This window comes from Cyprinus carpio, chromosome B20 (genome assembly GCF_018340385.1).
Source record: "Cyprinus carpio isolate SPL01 chromosome B20, ASM1834038v1, whole genome shotgun sequence".
Lineage (NCBI taxonomy): Eukaryota > Metazoa > Chordata > Actinopteri > Cypriniformes > Cyprinidae > Cyprinus > Cyprinus carpio.
Genome location: NC_056616.1, coordinates 28,918,277 through 28,943,542, shown reverse-complemented (window position 1 = coordinate 28,943,542; position 25,266 = coordinate 28,918,277). Strand labels below are relative to the sequence as shown.

The following is a 25,266-nucleotide window of genomic DNA, read 5'->3' as shown; positions in this document are numbered from 1 at the left end:
AGTCAGTCCCAGCAGAACACACAGCAAAGAGAATTCTCTGAGGAAAAGTCAGATAAACATTTAAAACACTAACATTCAAAAGTTTGGGGTTGGTAAGATTTTTAATGCTTTTTCTTATGCTCACCAAGGCTGCATTTATTTTATTTATTTCTAATTAAATTTTCTATTTTAATGTTATAAAATGTAATTTATTTCTGTGATGCAATCCGAATTTTCAGCAGCCATAACTCCAGTCTTCAGTGTCGCATGATCCTTCAGAAAACATTCTAATATGCTGATTTGGTGTATAAATGAACTGCATCCTTGATGCATTAGATGTAATAATTAATTTATAAATGAATCATCTTACGAATCCATACTTTTAAATGGTAATGTACACTGCAGAATCTTAGAGACTGTAATTGTTAGAGAATAGTTCACTCCAAAATTAAAATTCTGTCATTATTTAGTCACCCTCGTGTCATTTCAATCCTGTATGCTGTTATTATTTGCCTGTTATTTTTTTCCATGTTTAGAATGATTCTATTTTTTATGAAGCTCCAAAGCATAAAAAAATAACAAAAAGCAGTCTAAACTGCCTAAACTACAAATCATGCACTAAATTCCAAGGCTTCTAAAGCCATACAACACTTTTTTTTTTTTTTTTTTTTTTTTTTTTTGGAGAGGAACGGGAAGTCATGTGGACCACTTCTATGTTCCTTTTGTCCTTTTTGAGTTTGAAAGCTCCATGGTCACACTGAACTACTGTGCTATGGCAAAAACCGCAAAAAAATTCTTGGAAAACAACCACAACAACAACAAAACAGCATATATACAGAAAGATATGTGGATTAGTAAATAGTGGCAGAAAATTGTCTTTTATTTTAATGTATCTCAAAGGAGACATCTTATCCAGTTACTGCCTGATTAACAGCAATTGAATTTGAATTGTGAATTGAACTGAATTTTGTTTTTATGTTTAACAGTAGAGCATAGTGCTAGCTGCTCCAAAGTCATGGGTTTGATTTTCCATGCAATGCATGAAATGTATGTGCACCTTGCATTCAATGTGTACATGTACTGTAAATGTTCTCAGAACATCTCATCTTTGTAATTTCTGCCAATACTAGAAATATTATGTTTTTTGGTCTCAATTATAGAGCAGTTATGGTCTATGGCTCTATATACAGTAAATAATATTTCTTTTCTCTTTTTAACACAGGTATGGGCTGTTTCTGGGGAGCAGAGAGGATGTTCTGGAGGCAAAATGGGGTCTATTCCACTCAAGTGGGCTACTCTGGTGGTTACACCCCAAACCCCTCCTATGAAGAGGTGTGCACAGGTATGTGAGCCACCCTCAACTTTAACAATATTGCAACCATATGTGTTGTTGTGAAAAAATGCCACATAATAGATTTAGCTGGACAGACACAAATGATGATTGTTGTGGCAGTCTGAAACTATGGTAGATAGAAGGAAAACTGGGATGCTTGAGAAATATAAAGAACTGAAGAAGGAATTAGAAAGAAGGAGGGGAGTTAAAGCCAGGGTAAATCCAATGGTGATAGGAGGCTCTTGGGACATTGACACTTAAGCTGAAAGAAAGGGAGATTTAAAAGGAAAAAGGAAAAGCAGCAGAGATCTCTATTCAGAAGAGAGTAATTACAAGCATCGTAAGAAGATACTGAGCTGAATTCTCATGCTTTGAAACCATTGGGAGAGAGAACTCTGTCTGTCTGTCCGTCCGTCTATCTATCTATCTATCTATCTATCTATCTATCTATCTATCTATCTATCTATCTATCTATCTATCTATCTGATAAGAAATCCCTTAATTGGAGAGCAGAAATCAGAATTCTGTAGAGAATTCATACGGTAATTACAGTCTTGTTCTTTTTGTAACATCTGCAGGCATCCAGATGGAATTCAAATATGCTTATATCTAAAATGATAACACATCTTGCTCATATAGCACTAATCTGGTAACTGGCTAATACACTAATACAAAATAACACATGCTCATACTGTTGAGGTTTGCCCATCCAAAAATCACCATGAAGCTTCTACCCAAATGAAATAATCAAGATGGGAGTTTTTGACATGGGTGGATTTGCCTTAGCTATGCCAGATGTTGGCCTATTATTATTATTATTTTTTTAGATCCGAGCCTCTCCTTCCTTATCCTGGATTTAGGATTTAGAATATTAGGATTTTCTGTTTGGAGGAAAACAGAATATGATTGCAGTAATCCAAAATGGTGGCCAGAACATATACACTGCCATTAAAAAGTATTTTAAAAAATATTAATACTTTTATTCAGCAAGGATGCATTAAATTGATCAAAGCTGACAGTTAAAAGACTTCCAAAAAAATTATATTTCAAATAAATATTCATCAAAAACGGTTTCCACAAAAATATTAAGCAGCAGAACTTCAACATGTTTTCAACATTGATAATAATAAATGTATCTTGAGCAGAAAATCAGCATATTATAATGATTTCTGAAGGATCATGTGACACTAAAGACTGGAGTTATGATGCTGAAAATTTAGCTTAGCATCACAGGAATAAATTACATTGTAAATATATTTAAATAGAACAGAGTTCTTTTAGAGTTTTTTAATAGTAATACTATTTCACAATATTACTGTTTTTACTGTATTCAAACAGTAAAGTAAAAATTATGTAAATTAACACAATTCATTTTTTGATTCTTTTCAATTATTCTCTAAAAAAATGCAGAAATTATTGTCTTTGAAAACAAAATTGAGTAAAATAACTCTACATTCTGTCTCCTGATGTGTTTAGTCTAGCAAAAGGAGAAGTTTTTCTCAGCTCAAACTTACTCTTGAGTTTTCCTCAGCCTAGAAGAGCATGACAGGCCGGGGCTTTGATCTCCCAAGTTTTCCCTGTATGCTGCTTTAACGCAAGTTCAGTCACAATGATTTCCCATCAAATGAATTTGCTTTAATGGCCTCTCGCAGAGTATGCTTAGCCATTCCTTACTCCAAAGTTTGGACGACATAACATGCTTTTCACTGCAGGGCATATATTTAAATTCCCTCTTTTTCTTAGAAACTGAACGTTTTCAGAATCAGAGATGTTGTATAGCCGGGTGTGATGATTCAGCGGGTGGTCCTTCGCTACAAGCAGAACTGATATATACTGCGCGGGGTGCTGAAAACTCAGAGGGAGCTGTCCATTGGTTGGTGCTGAAATGAATGCTGGTGCTGAAATGGTTAGCAACACTGTGCTTCATACAGGGTTTGAATGCTGACATCCATTTGAAACAAGTAGCAGGATTTTAGAAGAAATGGGAAGATAAGACTGGTGTGCTCCTAGATATGATCTGTTATTGTGTGCTAATGAATATCGTCTTTTTTTTCAGTAAGATCTGTTTTAAGACCTACTGAGCTGCATTGCGTCCTACATAGGCAGATACCTTCTAAGGCAGCATCTTTACTGAAATTAAATCTCATAAGTGACTAAACACACTAAATAGGCAGAAACTCTGAGCATCATACAAATAGGGCTCAGAACAGGCGCCTAAGAAGCTTTTTTCATTTGTTAATTTTAAATGTTTTATCTATAATTTTTATTGTTGAATGAATTATATTTATGTCTCCAGTCTTTTTACTTTATCAGTCATATTTATTGTTTTGACATTACGGGATTATTTTTATAAATATTTTTGCAGTACATTTGGGGTGTGCCTAAGATGTCTTAAAATGTAGGCTGCCTACTAGGTTTGGGAACAGAGCGATAGAATCATACGCAGGATTTTGCTCATGTATGTGAGGGGGAGGGGAAGCGCTATGATCCTTATATGCTCTCTCGCTTTGTTTATGCACTCATTCGCTCTCTCTCTCTCTCTTTCTGTGTTAATCTCAGTCCTGTCTGCACAAGAGCTTATGTCAACAGGGGATTAAAGGGTACAGACATGTCTGCCAAGCAGAAACATGCACTAAAGATAAAGCCACCAACGCAAATAATCATAGAAAATAGCATCTTATGGGTTATTCTACAAAATGTATGGTATTTGTGTCCAAGTTTATTGGTAAAGTGCTTTTCATAATACATATTCTTTCAAAGCAGCTATACAGAATATGCTTGTTTTGATTAGGAAGTACTTTATCTTTAAAAAAAAGAACAACTTTAGTTGATTCAGTATTTACTGTGTTAATATAGACATTTGTGTTGATAAATCTGTTTATTTATTTTGATGTCTTCTTCTCAACTTCACCTTGCTGCATTAGCTAGTGAGCACATTTTTATTGGAAAAATAAATTATTTTATTAATCTTTATCTCTGTATATATATGCATTATATATAGGTCTGTGTATACATATATATTCCTATTTAGTATTAAGATTTTTTTATTGTGTTTTTGAGGGGATGCTTTTATTGTATTTAAAAAATACAGTAAATACAGCTGAAATATAGTAAAAACAATAAATTACCATTCTATTTTTTTACTACATTTTAAAATGTATTTTATTCCTGTGATAGCAAAGCTGAACTTTCAGTAGCAATCACTTCAGTTTCAAATATATTAATTTAGCTTGGGTTAGCACAGCACACAAAATTTTAAATCTTAGAAAAATACTTGAAAATTCACATTGTAAACTAGAAAATGCATCCATTTCATAGAAGGCTCCTTAAAACTGAAGCAGCATATAGTATGTCTATTCACATGTTTTGTGATGCAGAATTAGAGCTGCACAAAGAGAGAACATGAGAGGATGGCGTGCTTGTGCCTTTGCAGCGTCTCACATAACCATTATCTCTGAATTTCAGTGGATTGTAGTTTTCACTGCTCCCGCCTGTATTGATGGTCTGTAAAAGGCACTTCCCTTGACACCTACTTGCGTCACATCTGTACCTTCGCTTAGATAGTCTCAAGCTGCAGCAAATATGGCCGCCTGCGGTCGAACTTCAGCTCGTCTTGAACGGCACAGCCTGGCGAGGGTGTGGGTGAGGGGATTACACCAAAAAAATGGGAGGTTGAAAAAAAGGGTTTGAACTGGAAAATGGGAAGAAAAAGCGGCAAGATGCTTCAAAGAGGAAATGAAGAAGGGAAGAAATCCGAGCAGAGAGAGAGAAAGAGAAATTGAGAGGGAGGGAGGATTGGATGAATGTAAAGAGAGGAGTGGGAAGTGTAGAAACAGGTTCAGTGGGTTCATTACTCTTCCATAAGCCAACATGCATAACGCAGTTCGAGGATAATGCTGTGGGCTCTTATGACTCCATTAGAACGCCATTGTCTTATCGCTGCATGTACGAACATTTGCATAAAATACTGACAAAAGGTTACAACGAGTGCAGAAAATGTTTTTTTTTTTTTTTTTTTTTTGCATTTTTTTTGCATTTTTGCTTTCTTTTGCTGTGGCAGTTATTTTAAACTGCACATGTGTGGTTCTAAATCTGTTCTCTAAAAATAATTAGAGATAGATTGGCACAAAACATCCAATATCCAAATGCCAAATCCAAGTACTGTAAAAAAAAAAATTTGATTTTGGTGAGTACATAAAAAAGGTCATTTTATACAGAATTGCATGGTTTAAATCCTAAATCCTATGTAATTCAAAGAAATATGCTAAAGTATTTTGCATTTTCATTTTAGTTAAAAAATTTGTTGTTTCTGTAATTTTATTTGTTTTTTTCCCCCATTTTTTCCCCCATTTTTATTTCATTTTTAATTGTAGTTATTTTAGTATATCAAGTTAAAATATAGGTATAAATAAATAGGAAGACTTATTTAATTTCAGTTAATGTTTATTTTATTTTAAGTAATGAAAATATTTTTTATGGTTTGTTTTGTTAGTTTTAGTAACTAATAACACTGCCATCTACAATGTTGATTAAAAGCTAAATCTTTTATAAGAGACTGACTTATTTTGCATATGATGCTGTGAACATTTTTGTTTCAAATAATAAAATAAAAACAGCTAAATAAACGTATTGCGATATAGGGAAATATATATAATTAAAAAATGTAAAATTCAATTTTATTTAATTTGTTTATTTTAACTTTTTATTTTAACTTTAATTTATATAATATATTATTTTATTTAGTTATTTGGACTAAAGTTAGGTTATATTTGGTTTTATTATGTGTATGTAAGCTAATCCATGGCATTATTTTTCTTTAAGTTTATGTAGTTCACAGACAACAAAAGTGTTTTAATACCTTTCAACTTGGGCCTGTGTTTAATTTCGGGTGTATGTAGAGCTGTCGTCAGTGAGGGACTCCTGGGAACATTGTGACAAGCGGCAACTAAATGCATTTTTACAATTCTGAGTGTATAGGCGTGAATTGAAGCGACAGCCCTTGGTGTATGGGCAATGGCACAGCTTTGGTTTTCCATATCTGAGCTCTGATAATGTTACTACCCCTCTGCTGTCTTGCTTGGTAATGAAAATAACCCCACAGGTTAGTCCTTTATTACTTTTTTAATATCAAAGCAATATAGATTTACTGGAGATAACGTAGAGGATGCCCCCCCCATAAAACTGAAGCAGAGATTATTAAGCAGACTTCTTTGGTAATAAATTAATGATGGGAGATATGGAATTAGGACCTCGGTTTTTCAGTTTTGGGGTTCTAGTCACAGCTGGTTCATGTTCTGTGATTCATTTGCAACATACTGCTCACAGTCCAAGTATAGACAATAGATAAAGTTATAAAAAGCTAGACAATACTATGAATCCAGTTTTCTGGAATCAAATTAACGTAAACACACACACACACATAAATTAAAAAAAAAACACCAAGATGTTGTTATGAGTTATTTAAAATATATACAGCACCATTTAGAAATAAGGAGTCTCTTAGATTTTTGAACGTTCTTGAAGGAAATCTCTTATGTTCACCAAGCCTGCATTTATTTGATAAATATACAGTAAAAAAAATAAAATAAAATCTTTTTTAAAAAACATTTTCTTCTTATTATTATAAATGTTGAAAACCCTTGTGCTGCTTAATATTTTAATAGAAACTTTTTTTTAGGGTTCTTTCGTGAATAGGAAGTTGAAAAGAGCTGCATTTGTTTGAAGTAGAATTTTTGGTAACAATTAAAGTTATTTAGTTATTTTATTTAGTCTTTTTTTAATCAATTTAATGTGTTCTTTCTGAATAAAAATATCAGTTTCTTTTATGTTATTGACATAATTTTTTATTTACAGACTCATTGCGAATCACAAATAATGTAAAATAGCACTGCACAGTCAATGTCATTTTTTTTAAAGTGCAAACACAACATTCGGAATCAGTCTTCAAGACTGTGCCATGCAAATTGCAATTCGCATTTTTGTGCCATTTTCTTTCTAGCATTATTTTTAGTGAATTGGGCTCTAAAACAATGCAGACAGTGAGTGGAAATAAACAACACTATCAGCTGGCGCAGTCAATTCCTCCATTGTGTTTTTAACTTCTTCTACCAGCCTTGAAACATGCAACTGAAAGTAATTGTCTTAAGTTCTGCTCAGTGTTTGTTGTTTTAATGACATTGGAAAAGAAAAGGTGTCAGCAATTCTCACTTTAATCTCTGTCTGATCCACTTCATGTCTTCCTTTCCAATTGCTACTAATGGCTGTGCTGTTGTTTGAATCCAGCCTTAAAGAGAGCATAATCACCAGGCTGAGTACGTAATGTATTGAGCTTGTGTTTGTTTGATGTTCCTCTGTGCTTCTCTTCCATGCTTGCCTAACCTGCAATGAGTCATTTCAAAGTTATTTCTTGTTTTTATGAGTCCGTCTAAGAGAAGGAGAGCTTATAGAAAAGCACCCAGCTGATGCCACACAGGTAGATCGACTGCCCGTTTTTGAAAGGGTCAAAAGACACATAAAGGTAATCAATATGGAGGACTGACCCTATCGCTGGAGACGTGGCCAGTCAAGCCAAAATCAGTGCCCCTTGATGACCTGACTGGATTGGGACAGCAGGCCACCTCTGTTTAACCCGAGGGTGTGTGCACGCACCGTGACTCTTTTGGCGATGATGTTTACACAGTCACCTCTGCTTCTCTTGCTCACACAGGTAAAACAGGACACACAGAGGTGGTTCGTGTGGTCTATGAGCCTGAGAAAATCAACTTTGCACAGTTGCTGAAGGTATTTTGGGAAAGCCACAATCCTACACAAGGTAACATTTTAATTTATCACACTCTCAAAGTCAGCTTTTCACAAATGAAAATTCTGTAATAATTTACTCACTCACCCTGTATTTCTAAACCTGTATGACTTACTTTCTTCTGTGGAACACAGAGAAGGTTTTTTTTTTTTTTTCTACGCAGTGAACATGAATGAGGAAATGTCAATCTCTGAAAAGCACCATATAAGTTGGTCATATGACTTTGTGTGGTATATTTCAAGTCTTATAATGAGGAAAATACCAAAATATCATTCATTCAAATATCCCATACATAATGTTTTTTAATATAAGAAAATATATTTTTTACAATTAAAAAATACATTTAGTTTAAACCTTCAAATGTCAGAATAGATTACAAAATGTATTCAAGGGTAAAAAAAAAAAAATGCATATAAGAAAATTCCAATCTTAAAAGACATTTCTGAAAAAATGTTTTTTTAGAAAGAAAAAATAAACACATTATAACACAACTTATTGAAAAATATTTATTGATGTAAATGTATTTTAAAACCTATATTAGCGCTACACTTATTAATTTTTTTTTATACCATTTTAATATTTTTTATCTATTTTTAAAAAATATTTCTGAAAATATTTTTATTTTGCTATATAGGATGCCACGAGAATATGTTGTATTGGAAGATTTTAAATGGATACATTTTAGTAAAATATCAAAAAAGTTCAGATGCCTTAAAATTGTGAAAATTTTAAGGCATCTGAACTTTTTTGATATTTTATTATTTAGTCATTTTGTCTTTTAAGTTTCACAGAAGAAAGGTTTTGAGTAAATGACAAAAATGTCCTTTTTGGGTAAACTCTTCCTTTAAGATAATATTTTGTTCATTATTAGTTGAAAGCCAACACAGTACAAGTAAGTTTCGTTTAGCACAGTGTTCATTAAAGAAAGGCTGAGCACAAAAAGCCATTTAAAAGCCAGTAAAAAGAGCAGCTCTTTAACTTAATACAGTCTTAAGTTCCAGTAGTTCGAGATCTACAAGAGGCCCATCATGAATTCATAAAGAGGAGAGGCAACAGTTTGAGTGGCTGCAATCATGACCAGAGGACTCAGATCAGAGATTAAAGTGTCTCGACCATCAAATCACATTCAGACTGATGGAGATGGCCTGTATAATTCCCTGATTGTGTCTGTGGTGGTAACTAACACTCTGCTCATTCTTATATATGTTCACACTGAAATCATTACGGTTTGGTTTAAGTCATTTAAAGAAAAGTTTTACAGCTCGGAAGCCTTTAAAATAATGTACAGTCGCATGAGGTAAAGCTTCTTTAGTATAGTTAATGCCCTCTTCCCATCCAACAAAAATATCTATGCAGAATCTATGAAGTCATATCTGGATCAAGAACAGATAGAACAGGGCTTTAATTAAAACCGCACTCTTCCCAAGATTTCATATCTGGTTGATTGGGAGTTTGTTTCCCAAGAGACTAAAGTACTAATAGATGCTAATTTTGGACCCACAGAAGACACACTCAGTGGCAGAGCTGCATGATTACATCAGGGTTACATGACTTACTTTACTTCTCAGATGTCTATATAGAGTTTAACATTGAATATCAAGGAGTAGTTTACCCATTTACATTTGTGTTGTAACCAGATCCTCAAACACCCTGTTTTTAACATTGACATAGCTGCATTTTCTTTGGTAGGAATGCGACAAGGCAACGATGTTGGGACGACCTATCGATCAACCATCTATGCTTACACACAGGAACAGCTCGACCAGGCATTGCGCTCCAAGGATGAATATCAGAAGGTATCCCTCAAATGCACTTTCATATCTCTCCCCTCCATATACAAACAACCCTCAGGTGATCAGTTTGTGGATCAGTGGTTCAAAACTAGTTTGGCTTTAGCATCCAGATATTTCATTGGACATCAAGTGCCAAAAGCAAAAATGTCCTTGAAAATATCATTGGTTGTCTTGAAAATAATATTGACATAGTTTTGTGGATCTCAGCACTCTTCAATTGTATATACTAATACTACTACTAATACTACTAATAATTTATACATATATATTTCATTTAAAAAAGTATAAATTATACAAAAATACAAAATGTACAAGATTACAAAATGTACTTCACGGGTAAAAGAAAACGTAAACATTTGTATATAAGGGCCAAAAATATAAGGGAATATAAATTAAACTATTTAACTATTAACTTACTGAAAATATGTATTTATGTAAATGTATTTAAAAACCCTTATTAGTATTATATTTTAGACCATTTGTATGTATTCTGATCTATTTTTAAAACAATATTTTTTATTTTGCCATATAGGATGCCGCATCAAAATGTTGTATTGGGAGATTTTATATGAATACATTTTAGTCTAACATATTTAGTCTCTACCCACTGCTTTTGAAAACAAAAGCTGTTTGTATCGCCGGTACCCTCTTTTAATGGTATGCCCACACCTCTGGTCCCCGGTGGGACAGTAAGAAGGGACAGGTATGAGGAATGAGGATTACAGCCCTCAACGGTTCTTGCTCTGTTTGATAACCTGTGAATCTATGCCAGATGAAACAAGTTTTCTGCAAAGCAGGGAAATATAATCTTACACATGAAATAGTAATTCTGTTTGTCTCGTAGACAGCTTGGAGAAGGGAGCCTTCAAATCCGTGCACGAGGAGGTTCAAAGCCTTTCGGCGCTGAGTGCGAACGCTGCCATCTGCATTATGCATATATTTTTCTCTAATTGCAGAACGGCTCTGTTGTCGAGCCGAAAATTGAGGTTTCTTGGTCTCGGTGGTGCAATGCATTACAAACCTGCATGCAGTTCACGCTAACAACCCCACCCTTTCCGTCGAAGCGAAGCCTGTTAGAACAATAGAAGCAGAGGAACTGACTGTGGTTCTCACAGACACTAATCTTCCCTACCGTACCCCTGTAGTCTCATTTTCTTCGTGTATGATCACACGTGTATGATCACACTTGTGTTTTTTTGGGCTGATTCTCTTCTCATTCCCTCAGATCAGTCCACAGTCTGAGATGAAATCAGCAGCTGTGCGTTCTGTACCTGTATTCACGCTCGGACACATTACGGACGGTGTCGCGTTAGACACATTTGACTATTGAAGAGATGACCTTGACTGTCTCATCGTCCCAGTGTCCTTTCTTGCTTTCTTTGCACTTCACATCAGATGTCGGCTGCTTTTGTGCTGATACAGAGGGTTTTCTGCAGCCTCTCTTTCTACATCAAAAGAACCCAAATGATCGGCTCTGTCACTCTTCGCTCTTGCCTCAGCCCTCCATTTTGAACAAATAATGAACACAATATCCAATATCTTTTCCTGTGATATGGTGCATTTGGTATCTCAGCAACTGATTCTTGAAGAAGGGATGGATCTCACTGGACAGCGATGCTCGCAGACACACTCACACATGCTCACAAATAAAGTCCTCGCTTTTCACAATCAAAATGCTTATTTTAGAGGCATATTAAGACGTTTTCTAGCAGGATAGAGACTGATTTGGAGATCAGCAACCAGGGCTTGACAATATGGATTTTTTTTCTGCATGCAGGCCATTATTTCACTTAGTTCAGATTTTTACTTGCACATTTTCACTGGCCACACAGCCACAAATATGATAAAAATCTGGTTTAGTTAACAATTTAAAAAAATGAAGGAGAGGGATGAGTAGAGGGATAAAGCTGATTTGTAAAAATAATATAAATACTATCTTTCCATCAGTTGCTAAGATAGCAAATCACAGGAAATGATTTTTGGATATTGCATTCAGCATGTCTTCAAAATTGAGCGTACAGGCATGAGTGAAGCAATAAATATATCATTCATTTGGACTCTTTTAAAGTATATTTACAAAATATAATTATTTATATAAAATTGGCTATAGACTCGACATTAGACCATCATTACTATTGAGTCCTGTGCACTGAAGTGTCTAAATGAAGGAACACACAGTGCTGGGACTCAGGGGATGAGAAAAGGGGGCGCAGGCCTTAGAGCAGGAAAAACATATGGGTGCGATTTGTTTTTTTCACGCAGCGCTGGCTCCAGCTGATGATGACTCCCAGTGGTCTGCACCATTGGCCTCTGACTTTCTGAGCAGCTTCTTATTTCCAAAATCAGGCACTTTTTAAAATCATATTTAGAATTATACAGAGTTTTGGTCTTAGATTCTGATTGGTTACCGAATTTTATCCCAAAGAGGTCACCTATTAACCTTAATCTACATGTAAGGGACTATATCTACTAGCAGATGGATTCTGCTGTATGCATTTGCACAATAAAATAATATTTTTATCCTGTTTTGTTAAAGCCTTTTGTTTCTTATTGCTTTGGCAGCCTTTTTGCTTAGAGAATCTTCCAGGTTTAATGGCTTTGTTTGTAATGTTGTGGGCTTATTTTTCTGCCGGAGGTCCTGGATGTCTTGTTCAGATACATGGCATCATGGATTCTATCAAATATCAACAGATAAAAAAATATAAACCTGACTGCCTCTGTAAGAAATCTTATAATAGACAATGTTTAGCTCTTCCATCAGGACAATGATCCAAAACAAACATCAAAATCAACACAAAAATGTGTCACTGAGCACAAAATGAAGCTTCACCCATGGCCGTCCCAGTCCTCTGACCTGAACCCTTTAGAAAATGAGTGGGGTGAACTGAAGAGAACAACGCCAACATGGATCTGGGAATCTGATCTCTTATCAAGTGTTCTCCAAACTCATCAGGCATTATAAGAGAAAACTAAAAACTAGGTGCCAATAACTGTGGCTAACGTGAACTAGAGAAAAACATATATTTCATAAAGTGAGTTTCCCCCACTATCCATTGTTTTACTTCAATGAAAGGCTAAAATTTTGTAAAATGTTTGAATGAAAGATCAAAAGGATAAACAATGCAGATTTATTTTCACAGCCACCTGTGCTCATATTTACCAAGGCTGCCAATATTAATATTTTCTTGCTTTGGTCAAACAAAAGCAACATTGACTATTCCAGATAACACTGACATTTCGTATCCAATATAGTCAGTGTATCAAATTATTTGGTGATACAACTTGGCTTGATAAGGTCAGAGGAACTTGTTAAAAGAAACTGAGTTGGAAAAAAAAATCACTATTTATGCCTTTTTTTAGACATTTTAGACTCTGGGAGTCCGAACATATAGCCTGCAAAGGCAATTTCAATAGGACAAGCATTAAATATGTCCTGCAGCACTCTCTTCTAGCTGCTCAGATGAAAAGACAAGAGTTTCTAAAGGCTGCATGCTGTCAAAGAAGCTTTTAGCTGCACAAGTCTCTGCATTTCTCATTGTGTTTCTGTTCTGTAGCGGCTGCAGACACATACACTCCCTCTACTGACCATGTTTTTAACTGCGTTTCCCCTTTCTCTTTCTCTCTCTCACTTATTCGCTCCATCCTCCATTGTCTGCTCTCTCTGTCTCTCTCCACCCACTCCACCCCCTGCTGAGCCATCTGCGCTTTGGCAGGCCCTGTCTCCATGGCAACAAGGGAGGCCGCGCTGCCTCCTATTGGCCCGCTGCCCAAACGGAGAAGCTGCCGGGGGTCGAAGGTCGTCTGTAGAGTGCCGCCTCACCGTGTTCTAATCAGCTGTTGACCCCTAGCCACAATGAAATGAGTGTCAGAAGGCAAGGGGTTAATAAAGCCTGGTCTGACTGGCAGCTGGGTCCATTATGAGTGAGGGACAGGAGAGGGAGACCGGTGAGGGGGGGTTGGAGAATGCTGGAGATGAGGGACTCCTATCTTGGGTTGGGGGCCCATCTGTGTTGCGTAAGGGAAGATTTGATGTCATCATAAATAGTGTCTGCAAGGGTGGAATAAAAGCTGTGGGTGGCTTTTTTAGGATTGTAGCGCCTGGTGTTAGTGTGAGGGTGTTAGTGTTGAGAATTTGGAGGGTTACTGTATATGATGTTGGGCAACAGTGCTTTAACAAGGCACAGCTAACACCAGCTTTTACTGTGTGTTAAAAATTTGGGGTTAGTAAGATTTTTATATATTTTTTTTAAATGTTTTTGAATGAGTCTCTTATGCTTACCATGTCTGCATTTATTTGACCAAAAATATTTTAAAAGCAATAATATTGTGAAATATTTTTACAATTCAAAATAACTTTTCTATTTTGATATATTTTAAATTCTAATTTATTTATGTGATGCAAAGCTGTATTTTCAGCAGTCATTACTCAGGTCTTTAGTCTCACATGATCTGAAACATTTCTTATTATTATCAATTTAGAAAACAGTTGTGCTGCTTAATGTTTATTTAAACTAATAGATTTTTTTCCCTTGGTGTGTGTGCATGTGTATATATGCACACTTTTATCTTACATTTTATTTGTGAAAAGTAGATAATAATTAGAATTTTATTTCTATGAAGCATGATGTAATAGCACAAGGCTTGTAATGTTAAATTAAACTGTAAAAGTGTTAACCCTATTACCTTTCTGATTCGGCATAATTATATACCAGCATATTTTAAAATGTGTTAATTTAGCTTGACATGGAAAAATGCAAATGACTAGCACTGTCTGAGAGAATTTAGCAAAAATCTTGTAAAAATGTAAAAACATCCGTACTAACTGGAAATGGCAGTTTTCTGGAAGTCTGTTGAGTTGCGTTCACAGTTTTACATATGCATTTCATATGTTCCAAAAGATGAGGAGTGCTTCATAAGATTTTAAAATATACACTACAGTACTAACAGAAAAATTCATGTGGAAATGTATGGCTCCTTGGGGCAGATTTGTTCCCCATGAGAAGAGTGAGTCTTGTGTGATATTCAAAGTCTTTAGCTCAAACGGAGTGGAATATTGTGAATTTAACCATCTAGTTGCTAGGCAACCATCCATCCCATAATTACACAAAATGCAATTAGCCACAGACCCTTCACGCATGCAAAGTTCATTGAGTTTCACCATAGGGATAAAAAGTTCAAAGCATAGAATATTAATAATAGACCAGTGCCAAAACAAGAGCAAGAGTTCTTTTTTCAAGAGTTCTACAAAATCTGGCTTCACTGGAACCTAAATTCACATATCTCCACACATAGACATTAGTGTTATTTTAATATATAACAATAGTTTTTTTAATTCATATTTTGAATTAGCTTTTATTTTTATATTTTTTCATTTTAATTTGTTATTTTTTATTTAATTTTTTTAAACACTACTATTAGTTTTTTTTTTTTAAATTACCTTTATTTCAGTTTAAGTTTTAATAGTTTAAGTTAAGGATAATAACCCTTATAGACGCTGCAGTGTGTCACCAGATTCTGCCCTCATTTTAGCCCGATATCTGCACACATTTACACCACTAACCTGCCCTAGCGTCCTCGTTCAGATCACCTTTGGGCTGATTCTCAAAGCAAGACATGATTGTCATAAGCTAGCAGTGCTTTGCTTCAAGAGCACACCATATTAGTGCAAAGAGTGACGATCACTCAGGGTTTAAATGAAGGAGATTTGCTCTCATCGACCTCTGCGAGTCTGTTCAACATCAATATCCTGGTCATACCCCTTCTGTATTGTTCATGGGCTGTTAATTGGCAGAGACAGTATCATTCTGCATAGCATCATATTGCTACATAAATTGCTGGTAAAAGTAACCACAAGGGGGCAGTGTGTCCTATCCACAGGGGGCAGCGCTCTGTCCGTCCACCCCCTGCCTTTGTGCTCATTTACTCTCTCTCACTTTCTCTCTTTCTCTCTGTCCTCACGTCTCAAGAACTTGGTGTGGCATGTTCCCATCTATTAGCATCTCAATTAAGGGCTAACAAAAGACAGGTTTTTCCCCTCCGAGGTCTCCACATGTGTGGTTTACCTAGTCTCTGTGCGCCCTGAGCAAAATCCAGGAGATTGACTGCACTCCACCAATTACACCTCCCCGTCAATGTCTGCAAGAAATCACAATGGCCTTAATTAGCGACTGCAGCCTCACTCTATTACACGCTAGCGCAGTAAAAGCCCAGTCGCACCTTCGCCACCAGTCTCCCATGGATAATGTGGGCTGTAATTATGAGGGAAGAGGTGTATTGGAGGAGGTGTATGGGTGTTTGTGGCTTTTTACTTTCATTCTGTGGCCTTCCAATGATGGCTAATTGACTTTTAAAGGAACAGTTCACCCAAAAATACAAATTCTGCCATTATTTACTCACCCTTGTGTCATTCCTTATGTGGCTTTATTTCTTCCAGGCCACTGGAAGGAGTTCCATATATTTGGAAAATATTTATGTATATATTTATATTCATATAATTTATATTACATATAAATATACTTAATATATAAACAACATATTTTTCTTAAATATATGCATGTGTGTGTATTTATACATTTACATTTAGTCATTTAGCAAACACTTTTATCCAAAGCGACTTACAGATGAGGACAATGGAAGCAATCAAAATCAACAAAAAAGCAATGATACACAAGTGCTATAACAAGTCTCAGTTAGCTTAATGCAGTACACATAGCAAGTTTTTTTTAAATTATATAATAAATAAAAAGAAAACATAATAGAAAAAGAATAGAGAAAGCTAGTGTTAGAGGTTTTTTTTGCTTTTGTTAATTGCATAATAAATAAAAAGAAAACAAATAAATAGAATACAAAAAGATTAGAAAAGCTAGTGTTTTTGAACAGAATAGCAGTAAATGAATAGAGTGCAAGTCTAAAAGGGAAAAGTTTTTTTTTTAAAGAATAGAGTTAAAATAGAGAGTGCTAGTGTTAGAGGGTCAAAAAAAGATGGAAGAGAAATTTTTTTTTTTTTTTAGCAGATTCTTGAAGATGGCTAAGGAATCAGCTGCTCGGATTGAGTTAGGCAGGTCATTCCACCAGGAGGGAACATTTAATTTAAAAGTCTGTGAAAGTGATTTTGTGCCTTTTTGGAATGGCACAATAAAGTGACGTATACTTGCAGAATGCAAGCTTCTAGAGGGCACATAAGTCTGAAGTAAAAAAAAACAAAAAAACTGAGAGTGACATGACATACAGCCAAGTATGATGACCCATACTCAGAATTCTTGCTCTGCATTAACCCATCCAAAGTGCACACACACAGCAGTGAACACACACACACACCGTGAACACACACCTGGAGCAGTGGGCAACCCTTTATGCTGCGGCCCCTGGTGGAGCAGTTGGGGGTTCGGTTCCTTGCTCAAGGGCACCTCAGTCGTTGTATATACTAACAACCTTTGGATTGCAAGTACGACTCTCTAACCATTAGGCCATGACTTCCCCAGTTATGAATTTAGGTAAAGGGGTGCATAGCCAGTGGTGGTTTTGTTGGCAAACATTAATGCCTTGAATTTTATGCGAGCAGCTATTGAAAGCCAGTGCAAATTGATAAACAGAGGTGTGACATGCATTATTTTTGGCTCATTAAAAATGATTCTTGCTGCTGCATTCTGGATTAATTGTAAAGGTTTGAAAGAACTGGCTGGAAGACCTGCCAAGAGAGCATTGCAATAGTCCAGCCTGGACAGAACAAGAGCTTGAACAATGAATTGTGCAGCATGTTCCGAAAGAAAGGGCCTGATCTTTTTGATGTTGAATAAAGCAAATCTGCAGAAAGTCTGAGAAAATCAGCTGATAATCAATCATAACTCCAAGGTTTCTGGCTGTTTTTGAAGGAGTTATGGTTGATGTGCCTAAGTGGATGGTGAAATTGGGATGAAACGATGGGTTTGATGGAACCACAAGCAGCTCTGTCTTGGCAAGGTTGTGTTGAAGGTGATTATCCTTCATCCAGCAAGAAATGTCTGTTAGACAAGCTGAGATGAGAGCAGCTATAGTCGGATCATCAGGATGGAATGAGAGGTAGAGTTGAGTGTCATCAGCATAGCAGTGATATGAAAAGCCATGTTTCTGAATGAGAGAACCTAGTGATGCCATGTAGACAGAGAAGAGAAGTGGTTCAAGAACTGAGCCCTGAGGCACCCCAGTAGTTAAATGTTGCGACTTGGACACCTCATCTCTCCAAGATACCTTGAAGGACCTATCTGAGAATTAGGACTCGAACCAGGATTTTTTTATTTATGCCACACCCTTTCAGTAGCCCTGAGCTTAGAACGATGTTTGCGGAGAACATCAGACAGCCAAAGGGCAGAAGGGGTGGTACAGCCTGGCCTGGAAGACAAGGGCCAGACAGTGTCTAAACAAGATGTAAGAGTGGAGCAGAAAGTATCAGTAGCACTGTTAGCATAAAGAGATGCTAACGATGCTAACGAAGATGAAACCATAGCAGATAGCCAGGAGGGGGAGAGTGAGCATAGGTTATGTCGAAAGATGACATGTCGATGGTCTTTACACTCTTTGGTCTTCACACGAGGAGGGCTTCACACGACCGCTGCCACTGCCATAACCTTTTTTATACCCGTTTGACAAAACGGAAATTGAATTCAGCTGAACACACTTTACTGTTTATCACAACAAAGGGTTAAGCAAGCGCACGACACTGACAAGGTACAGTACGAGACCAAACAACTTCAGCACATCTCAACACAGTAAATAAAACAAGCGTTTCCTAGCAACGAGAATTGCGCTAAACACTAATGAGACAAGAAATAAATACACTTACTATCTGCTTTTAACTTCCGCTGATTGACTGCTTCTCTCAAAGAGTACACACTTGAACACACTTTACTGTTTATCACAACAAAAGGCTAAGCAAGCACACGACACTGACAAGGTATGCGATAGAGTATGAGACCAAAAGCAACTTCAGCATGTCTCAACACAGTAATTTATATATACACATTATACATAGTACATGCAGATATATTATGTAAACAAAAACATTTATTTTGGATGTGATTAATCGTTTGACAGTACTAAAATGTTTAAATGTTACATTTCTTGTTAAACGTTGTGAGAATTTTTATATTTGGGTCAAACAATCCTTTTAAAAAAATAGTAAAACTATTTTCAAAAATGTTCTTGACATGAACCATTGTCGTTTAGAGTAGTAGCATTTTTTATTGTTTGTGTCAAACATACAACATGCACTATAAAATTTGACACAATTTACTAGTTTGCCGCAGTGTTATTTTAGTGTTATTTACAGTTTAATTTTCATTTAGGTTATTTTTAGTAATCTTGTAAAATGTTTTTTTTTATAATATTACTGTTTAAGTTTAATTTATTTATATATATATATTTTTTTAGTTCTTTTCCAGTCATTTTAGTTCTTCAACCTTTACTTATTTCTAATTTTCAAGATTTTAATTGTATATTTCTATTTTATTTAATTTCAGCTTTATTTCAATTAACAAAACAGTGTTTAATAGTTTTAGTTTTAGTTAATGATAATAACCCTGGTTTGCCAATGCCAGTATATTTTGCCATCAAGGGCCCATGCCAATGTTTTTGACAGCTACAAGAACAGACAGACAGAGAAAGCGAAAGAAACACATTGAGCGAGAGAAATGACGGGCCAGATCAGACTGCAGTAGACTGATAAGAGTAAATGGAATGTGGAAGGAGGTTGAGTGTTTTCTAGGTCTCTCTATCCGTGTGAGGTGTCAAACATACCTGAGTCCCATTATAGAGTGTGTGACTACGGGCCATGCATGGGCTAATTAGCTTTTCCCCCGGCCGCTCTGTGACCACTCCCGTTATTTCCTGACCAGCTTGCCAGGCCGGCACCCCTTCTTCCCCTCCCCCATGTGTGGCTGTTCTAAATGGAGACTCAATGCATGCTGCTCCCCGACATCCTAATGTACCCGACCAGTTGGTTTAACAAACACAGCTCTGCCAACCATCTGCCGGCCAAATCTGTCTTGAAATTGCTTTAGTAACAAACTGAACTTTCTTTGCTCAGTGCTGCTCTCGCTTCCTGTGTCCTGCCTTCCTCAGTGTGTGCCGCTCTCTGCTCCTTTACCCAGCCTTCTCTCCTGGTCCTCGCTGCTGACCATTGTCATGTTCTCTTCTTGTCATTTTGGTTCATTTTTTTCTCCTCTTGCATGTTCTTGTCTCTAACAATTGTCATTTATTGGCTTCTCAGTGTGCATCATCAAATCAAATTATTTTTATAGTTGTGATATTGCCTCATCTTTTCTCTTCTCTGCTTTTAGACATTGTAATCTGTTGACTAAAATCTGTCTCGTCTCGTCTCGTCTCGTCTCGTCTCGTCTCTTCTCTTCTCTTCTCTTCTCTTCTCTTCTCTGTTCTCTCTCTTCTCTTCTCTTCTCGTCTCTTCTCTTCTCTTCTCTTCTCTTCTCTTCTCTTCTCTTCTCTTCTCTTCTCTTCTCTTGCCAAATTCATCTTTTCTAATCGTTCTTTACTTCCTGTCTTGTTTGCTCTTGTCTTGTCTGTTCTCTAACAATTGTCATCAGTTGTCTTCTTGTTTAATCTCATCTCATCTGTTTTATTGTTTTGGTCTCTTCTTTTCTCATTCTCCCTTCCAGTTTTTTACATTTCTACATTAATATAGAATTAAATTAAAATTAAAACTGTAGTTAATTTGACTAAAATGCATAAATATCTATAAATACAAATTTGAAGAATCCATTTCCAGGATATTTTTGTCAGAAGACTCAGAATTATTTTTTAATTTTTAATGTCCAAACAAAATCTGAAAATGTGTTTAAATTAATAGATTAATTATGTTTCAGTATTTGGTTTAATTTTGCACATTTTTGCACAGTTATTTTTGATGATTAAAAATAGATGCTATTTTAGTCAAATTTTAGTAAAAATAGCTAAAATAATGACAAATATTGATAAAAAAATGAAAAAATTCCACTGTACTTTTGTAATTATCTCGTCCAGTGTTAATGTCAGTATTTCTAAGCAAAATTTATGAATTAACACTTTTTTAACGTTTAAAAATAAATATATGAAATATAGAAACAATATAAAGAATATGGTTAAAATGAATAATACAATATAAAATATTTACATATGCACTTTCTCATCAATTAAAATGTTATTTACATAACTAAACTTAGATTCCAATGTAGTCAAATTGTTGTTAAACTGAATATGACATGAAAAAATATAAACTAAATTGAATGGATATTTTTCGGCAAAATACAAAAACTGTGACTAAAACCTAAAACTGTAAAAAATTATTTCACTTCTCTTCTCTTGTTGTATTTTACACTTCATAGTTTGACACATTGCATCTAATAAAGAGATTCTAACATGTCCAGAGAAACTGTAAGATTGTTTACGCCAGCTTCATCTGAAGCAAAATTAAACCCCCACAAACCCAAAGCTTCAGAGAACATTTATGCCTACATTCCAGCATGACAGAACTACTGTTTCCAGATCAGATGGCTGGCTGTCTTTATGGGTTTGCCTTCCCTGTTTACCATCTGACCACTGATCCTCCCGTCCCATTTCCTCCCCTCGCTGTACTTCTAGCGGCTGCAGACAATCCAGGTTTAATTTTCCATCATGATGATATCCTCAAGAGACCTCAACAAATGCTATAGAACAGATTTTTGGCACAGGCGAGCACATAGCCCTAAACATCATTATGGACAGAAGCACAGAGCTGCCAGGAAATGAACGGTGCCACCTTCCTCACCAGCTATGCCAGTCTCGGTGCCAGCGGATGCATTCTCAAAGACACAGACCCTGATCTCAAGGGCAAACCCAGCACAATCACACAAAAAACCATGCGTGCATTCTCAAGCGAACCACTTTTAACCTTACAATGAATAAATACCTCCACCTTTAGAATCCATGCGTATTCTCTGTAACACTGCTTATTTTGTCATAGAAAAATAATTAGGTGTGGTATATTAGACACATTTTGCCTCAGCCTCAAGTTGTTCCAAACCTGAATGACTTTATTTCTTCTGTGGAATACACAGAAAAAAAGATGTTTTGATGGATGTCTCTGGGTTTTTCATCCATACAGTGTTGTTTTCATCCTCAGTTTTTTGTTTTCTATGCGCACAAAAAGTATTCTCGTAGCTTTATAAAATTACAGAACGGTTGAACCACTGATGTCACATGGACTATTTTAACGATTTCTGGGCTTTGAGCATGTCAGTTGCATTGCTCTCTATGCAGGGTCAGAAAGCTCTTGGATTTAATCAAAAATATCTTAATTTGTGTTCCGAAGATAAATAAAGGTCTTACAGGTTAGGAACGACTAAGGGTGAGTAATAAAAGACACAATTTTCATTTTTGGGTGAACTATCCCTCTAATTTTTAAATCGGAAGGTGACGGAATGCTAAGTACATAGCGGCCACAGGTCCCAGAATGCACACAAAACCTGCTTAAAATAACATGCCATGTACTGGAATCCCCAATTATCAAGCTGCGTGGCTCAAAGGCCTTTATTTCAAGTAATTTGTGAGATATAAATGTTGTGGCAATAATTAGAAGTAATTTTAGGCTACTCACATTTAAGTAAATGATGACAGAATTTTCATTTTTAGATTAAAACACTAAAAGAAAAATCTGTAATTTGTGTCTGTACTGTAAACAAGTGACCTCAGTTCTGTAGATGAATGTTTCTAAGAATGAATGGTTCTATGCAAAGACCTGTAACTTATTTTTATGTGCAAAAATAGGGTTGCATTAATAAACAAATGGAAAAGGTTTTACATAATTAGTTAACAAAAAAATGAAAATTCTGTCAGTTTTTACACACACACACACACACACACACACACATATATATATTATATATATATATATATATATATATATATATATATATATACATATATAAGCTTTATATGGATGAAAGTTTTGGGACACACCTCTTAATTATTTAGCCATGAAATGTGCATTTATAAAGAACTCAGTTAATGCAAGCATCGCACTATGAAGAAAAAGATTTGGATGATGTTTCTTTGGAGACTTTATGCCTTTATTATCCACTGTAAAAGATAAAAACATTAGGGTTTGGAGGATGGGTAAATAATGACAAAAAGATTTAAGTGAACTATTCCTTTAAAGGGATCATTTGGAGTATGTGTGTATATCACCTCGGAAAGTGTTTAGTCTTTGCCTCTAATATTCCTCTTGCTAATTCAAATCCTAGCTTTATGACACCTAGATTTTTCCTGCCCTCTAATTTTACAGTTACCCTTCTTCCATCTGAAATTACTTCACCAAAAAATAAGGCTCCTTATCTCTGACTCTCACATTTTTTTCTTTTTTTGCTTAACCAGGACATGCAGGTATTTGCATACCAAATGACTGCTCTGTCTGACACGCAAATTAATTAGTCTGAATTTTATGCATTTAGCAGCATGCAAACAAAACACAGGAACATGTCACCAAACAGCTCAGCACCACGCCACCTACTCCACCGCATGTTTCAGAGATGACTCCGTAATCATTTCAGTCCTGACATTTGAGGGGGTTTTTTTTAGCATCCGAAGTGCAAGGCCTCATGTCTTTTGTTTGAAGTCCTATTTTTAATAGCATCTTCCTAATTTTTTGGTTAATCACAATGTAAATTGTATTCTTTTCTAGACCCTGTTTGAAATAAAACATCATTTGAGTTCATTCAGAACCAAAATAACGGTCATTTGCATTTTATCCCCAGTCAAACTGACATGTCGCATGTGGTCAGCATTGACATCATCCATCACGGTGTCCCTTAGAGTGAAGCTAAAGGTCTTTGTCTTCATTCTTGAACTTAGCAGCTTTTGCATGAGGTCATTGGAATCAGGCCCTGTGCATTTGTCTGCGGATCATGTTTGTCTAGCCTCTTTGTTCTGGAGGACTCTGAGTCCCTGTAGGCTGACGACCCCCTTTCTGAAGCCGTATGACTTGAGCATCACTCATGGGTGAGGTGAACCGCATGCTCCCTGGAGGCAGAGTGACCCCTGACCACGGGAGGCATGTGGCATAATGAGGATCTGATTGAATAAGTGCACAGATGAATAAAAGATAGAACTGACATGCAGAGAGAAACTCTCATCCAGCCAGTGTGGCTTTCTCTCTTTGTGTCTGCTGATTGAAGTAGATCTGTCTTACAGACGGGCCCCACTAAAAAATAGAACCGTATGCTGTCCACCCTAGACACTACTGATGACGCATCGCAACGGTTTTCATCTGTCTACACTGAAAGCGTAGAAGCTGCATGTGATCTGCAAATAATCACTAAAAAAGACCAGATCAGACCAAGATATACCAGTGAGATATTGTGGTTTCAGCTCAATAGTTTAACCTTATTAATCTATTGGTATAAAAAAAATCACTCATATAATTATTATTATTATGATTGATGAGTGTTGGAAAAATTGCATATACATATCGTAAGCAAAAAGAAATGACGCAGATTAGTAGATTGGAGACCAGAAAAAAACATTCATCCATCTATCCACAAGCATGTATATATTAAAGAAAAAAATGTTACGTTTATATATTAAATATATTTATATATGATATAATTTATATGAATATAAATATATGCATGCACATACTTGTAAATATTTTCAAAATATATGCTGTATGTGTGTGTCTTTATATATATACATAATAAATATACAAATTACACACGTATATTATGTAAGCAAAAACTTTTATCTTGGATGCGATTAATCGCGATTAATCATTTGACAACGGTACTATTTATTGTTTCTTTCCATCCATCCATCCATCCATCCATCCATCCATCCATCCATCCTTTCTTTTAATCTATCTTTTGCGCTACCTATCATTCTGTTGTTCTGTATATCATTCTATCTATTGTTCTGTTCAAATAATAAATAATATTTATTTTCCAGACAGATAGGGGAAATAGAGTAGGTGACTGTCAAATGAAAGTGCCACAATGGATGCTTCCAGTCTAGACAGCTTCATTAAATATAATAGGAGGGATTTAGTTCTGTCTTTTATTAATACACAAAGACAAGAATTAAAGTAAATTGACTTGGTTAACTTTGTTCACCGCACTATATGATTCCCACTGATTTCATGTCAAAGCATTCAACATTTTTTACCTGTGACTTGTTACATTTTTGATATAAAAATGACTCTTCCTCAGAGAATGAAACCATTTGCTGGTTTTGAATGGCCGTCTCGACATCAAGGCCACTCAAGGACAAAAGGATGAGGTGAACAATAACGACAGACCAGAGACCCTGAGCCAGACTGAGGAGCTCAATTGTAGGCTAGAGTCAGGCTAAAACAAAAGGATAAAGAG

General features: G+C 35.8%; 1 protein-coding gene across 4 annotated transcripts in view; it reads left to right on the top strand.

Moving 5' to 3' along the window:
* Window positions 1–25,266, top strand: part of LOC109054372 (mitochondrial peptide methionine sulfoxide reductase) — a 68,107-nt gene that overhangs the window by 36,017 nt on the left and 6,824 nt on the right. For 3 of the 4 annotated variants that reach the window (XM_042747381.1, XM_042747384.1, XM_042747382.1), the window contains exons 3-5: window positions 1,202–1,321; window positions 8,019–8,123; window positions 9,801–9,907. In XM_042747381.1, coding sequence (XP_042603315.1) covers window positions 1,202–1,321; window positions 8,019–8,123; window positions 9,801–9,907 — 332 coding nt within the window. Of the gene's footprint in view, window positions 1–1,201; window positions 1,322–8,018; window positions 8,124–9,800; window positions 9,908–10,860; window positions 11,524–25,266 lie in introns of those variants that run through there. The other variant, XM_042747383.1, reaches the window with a different exon arrangement.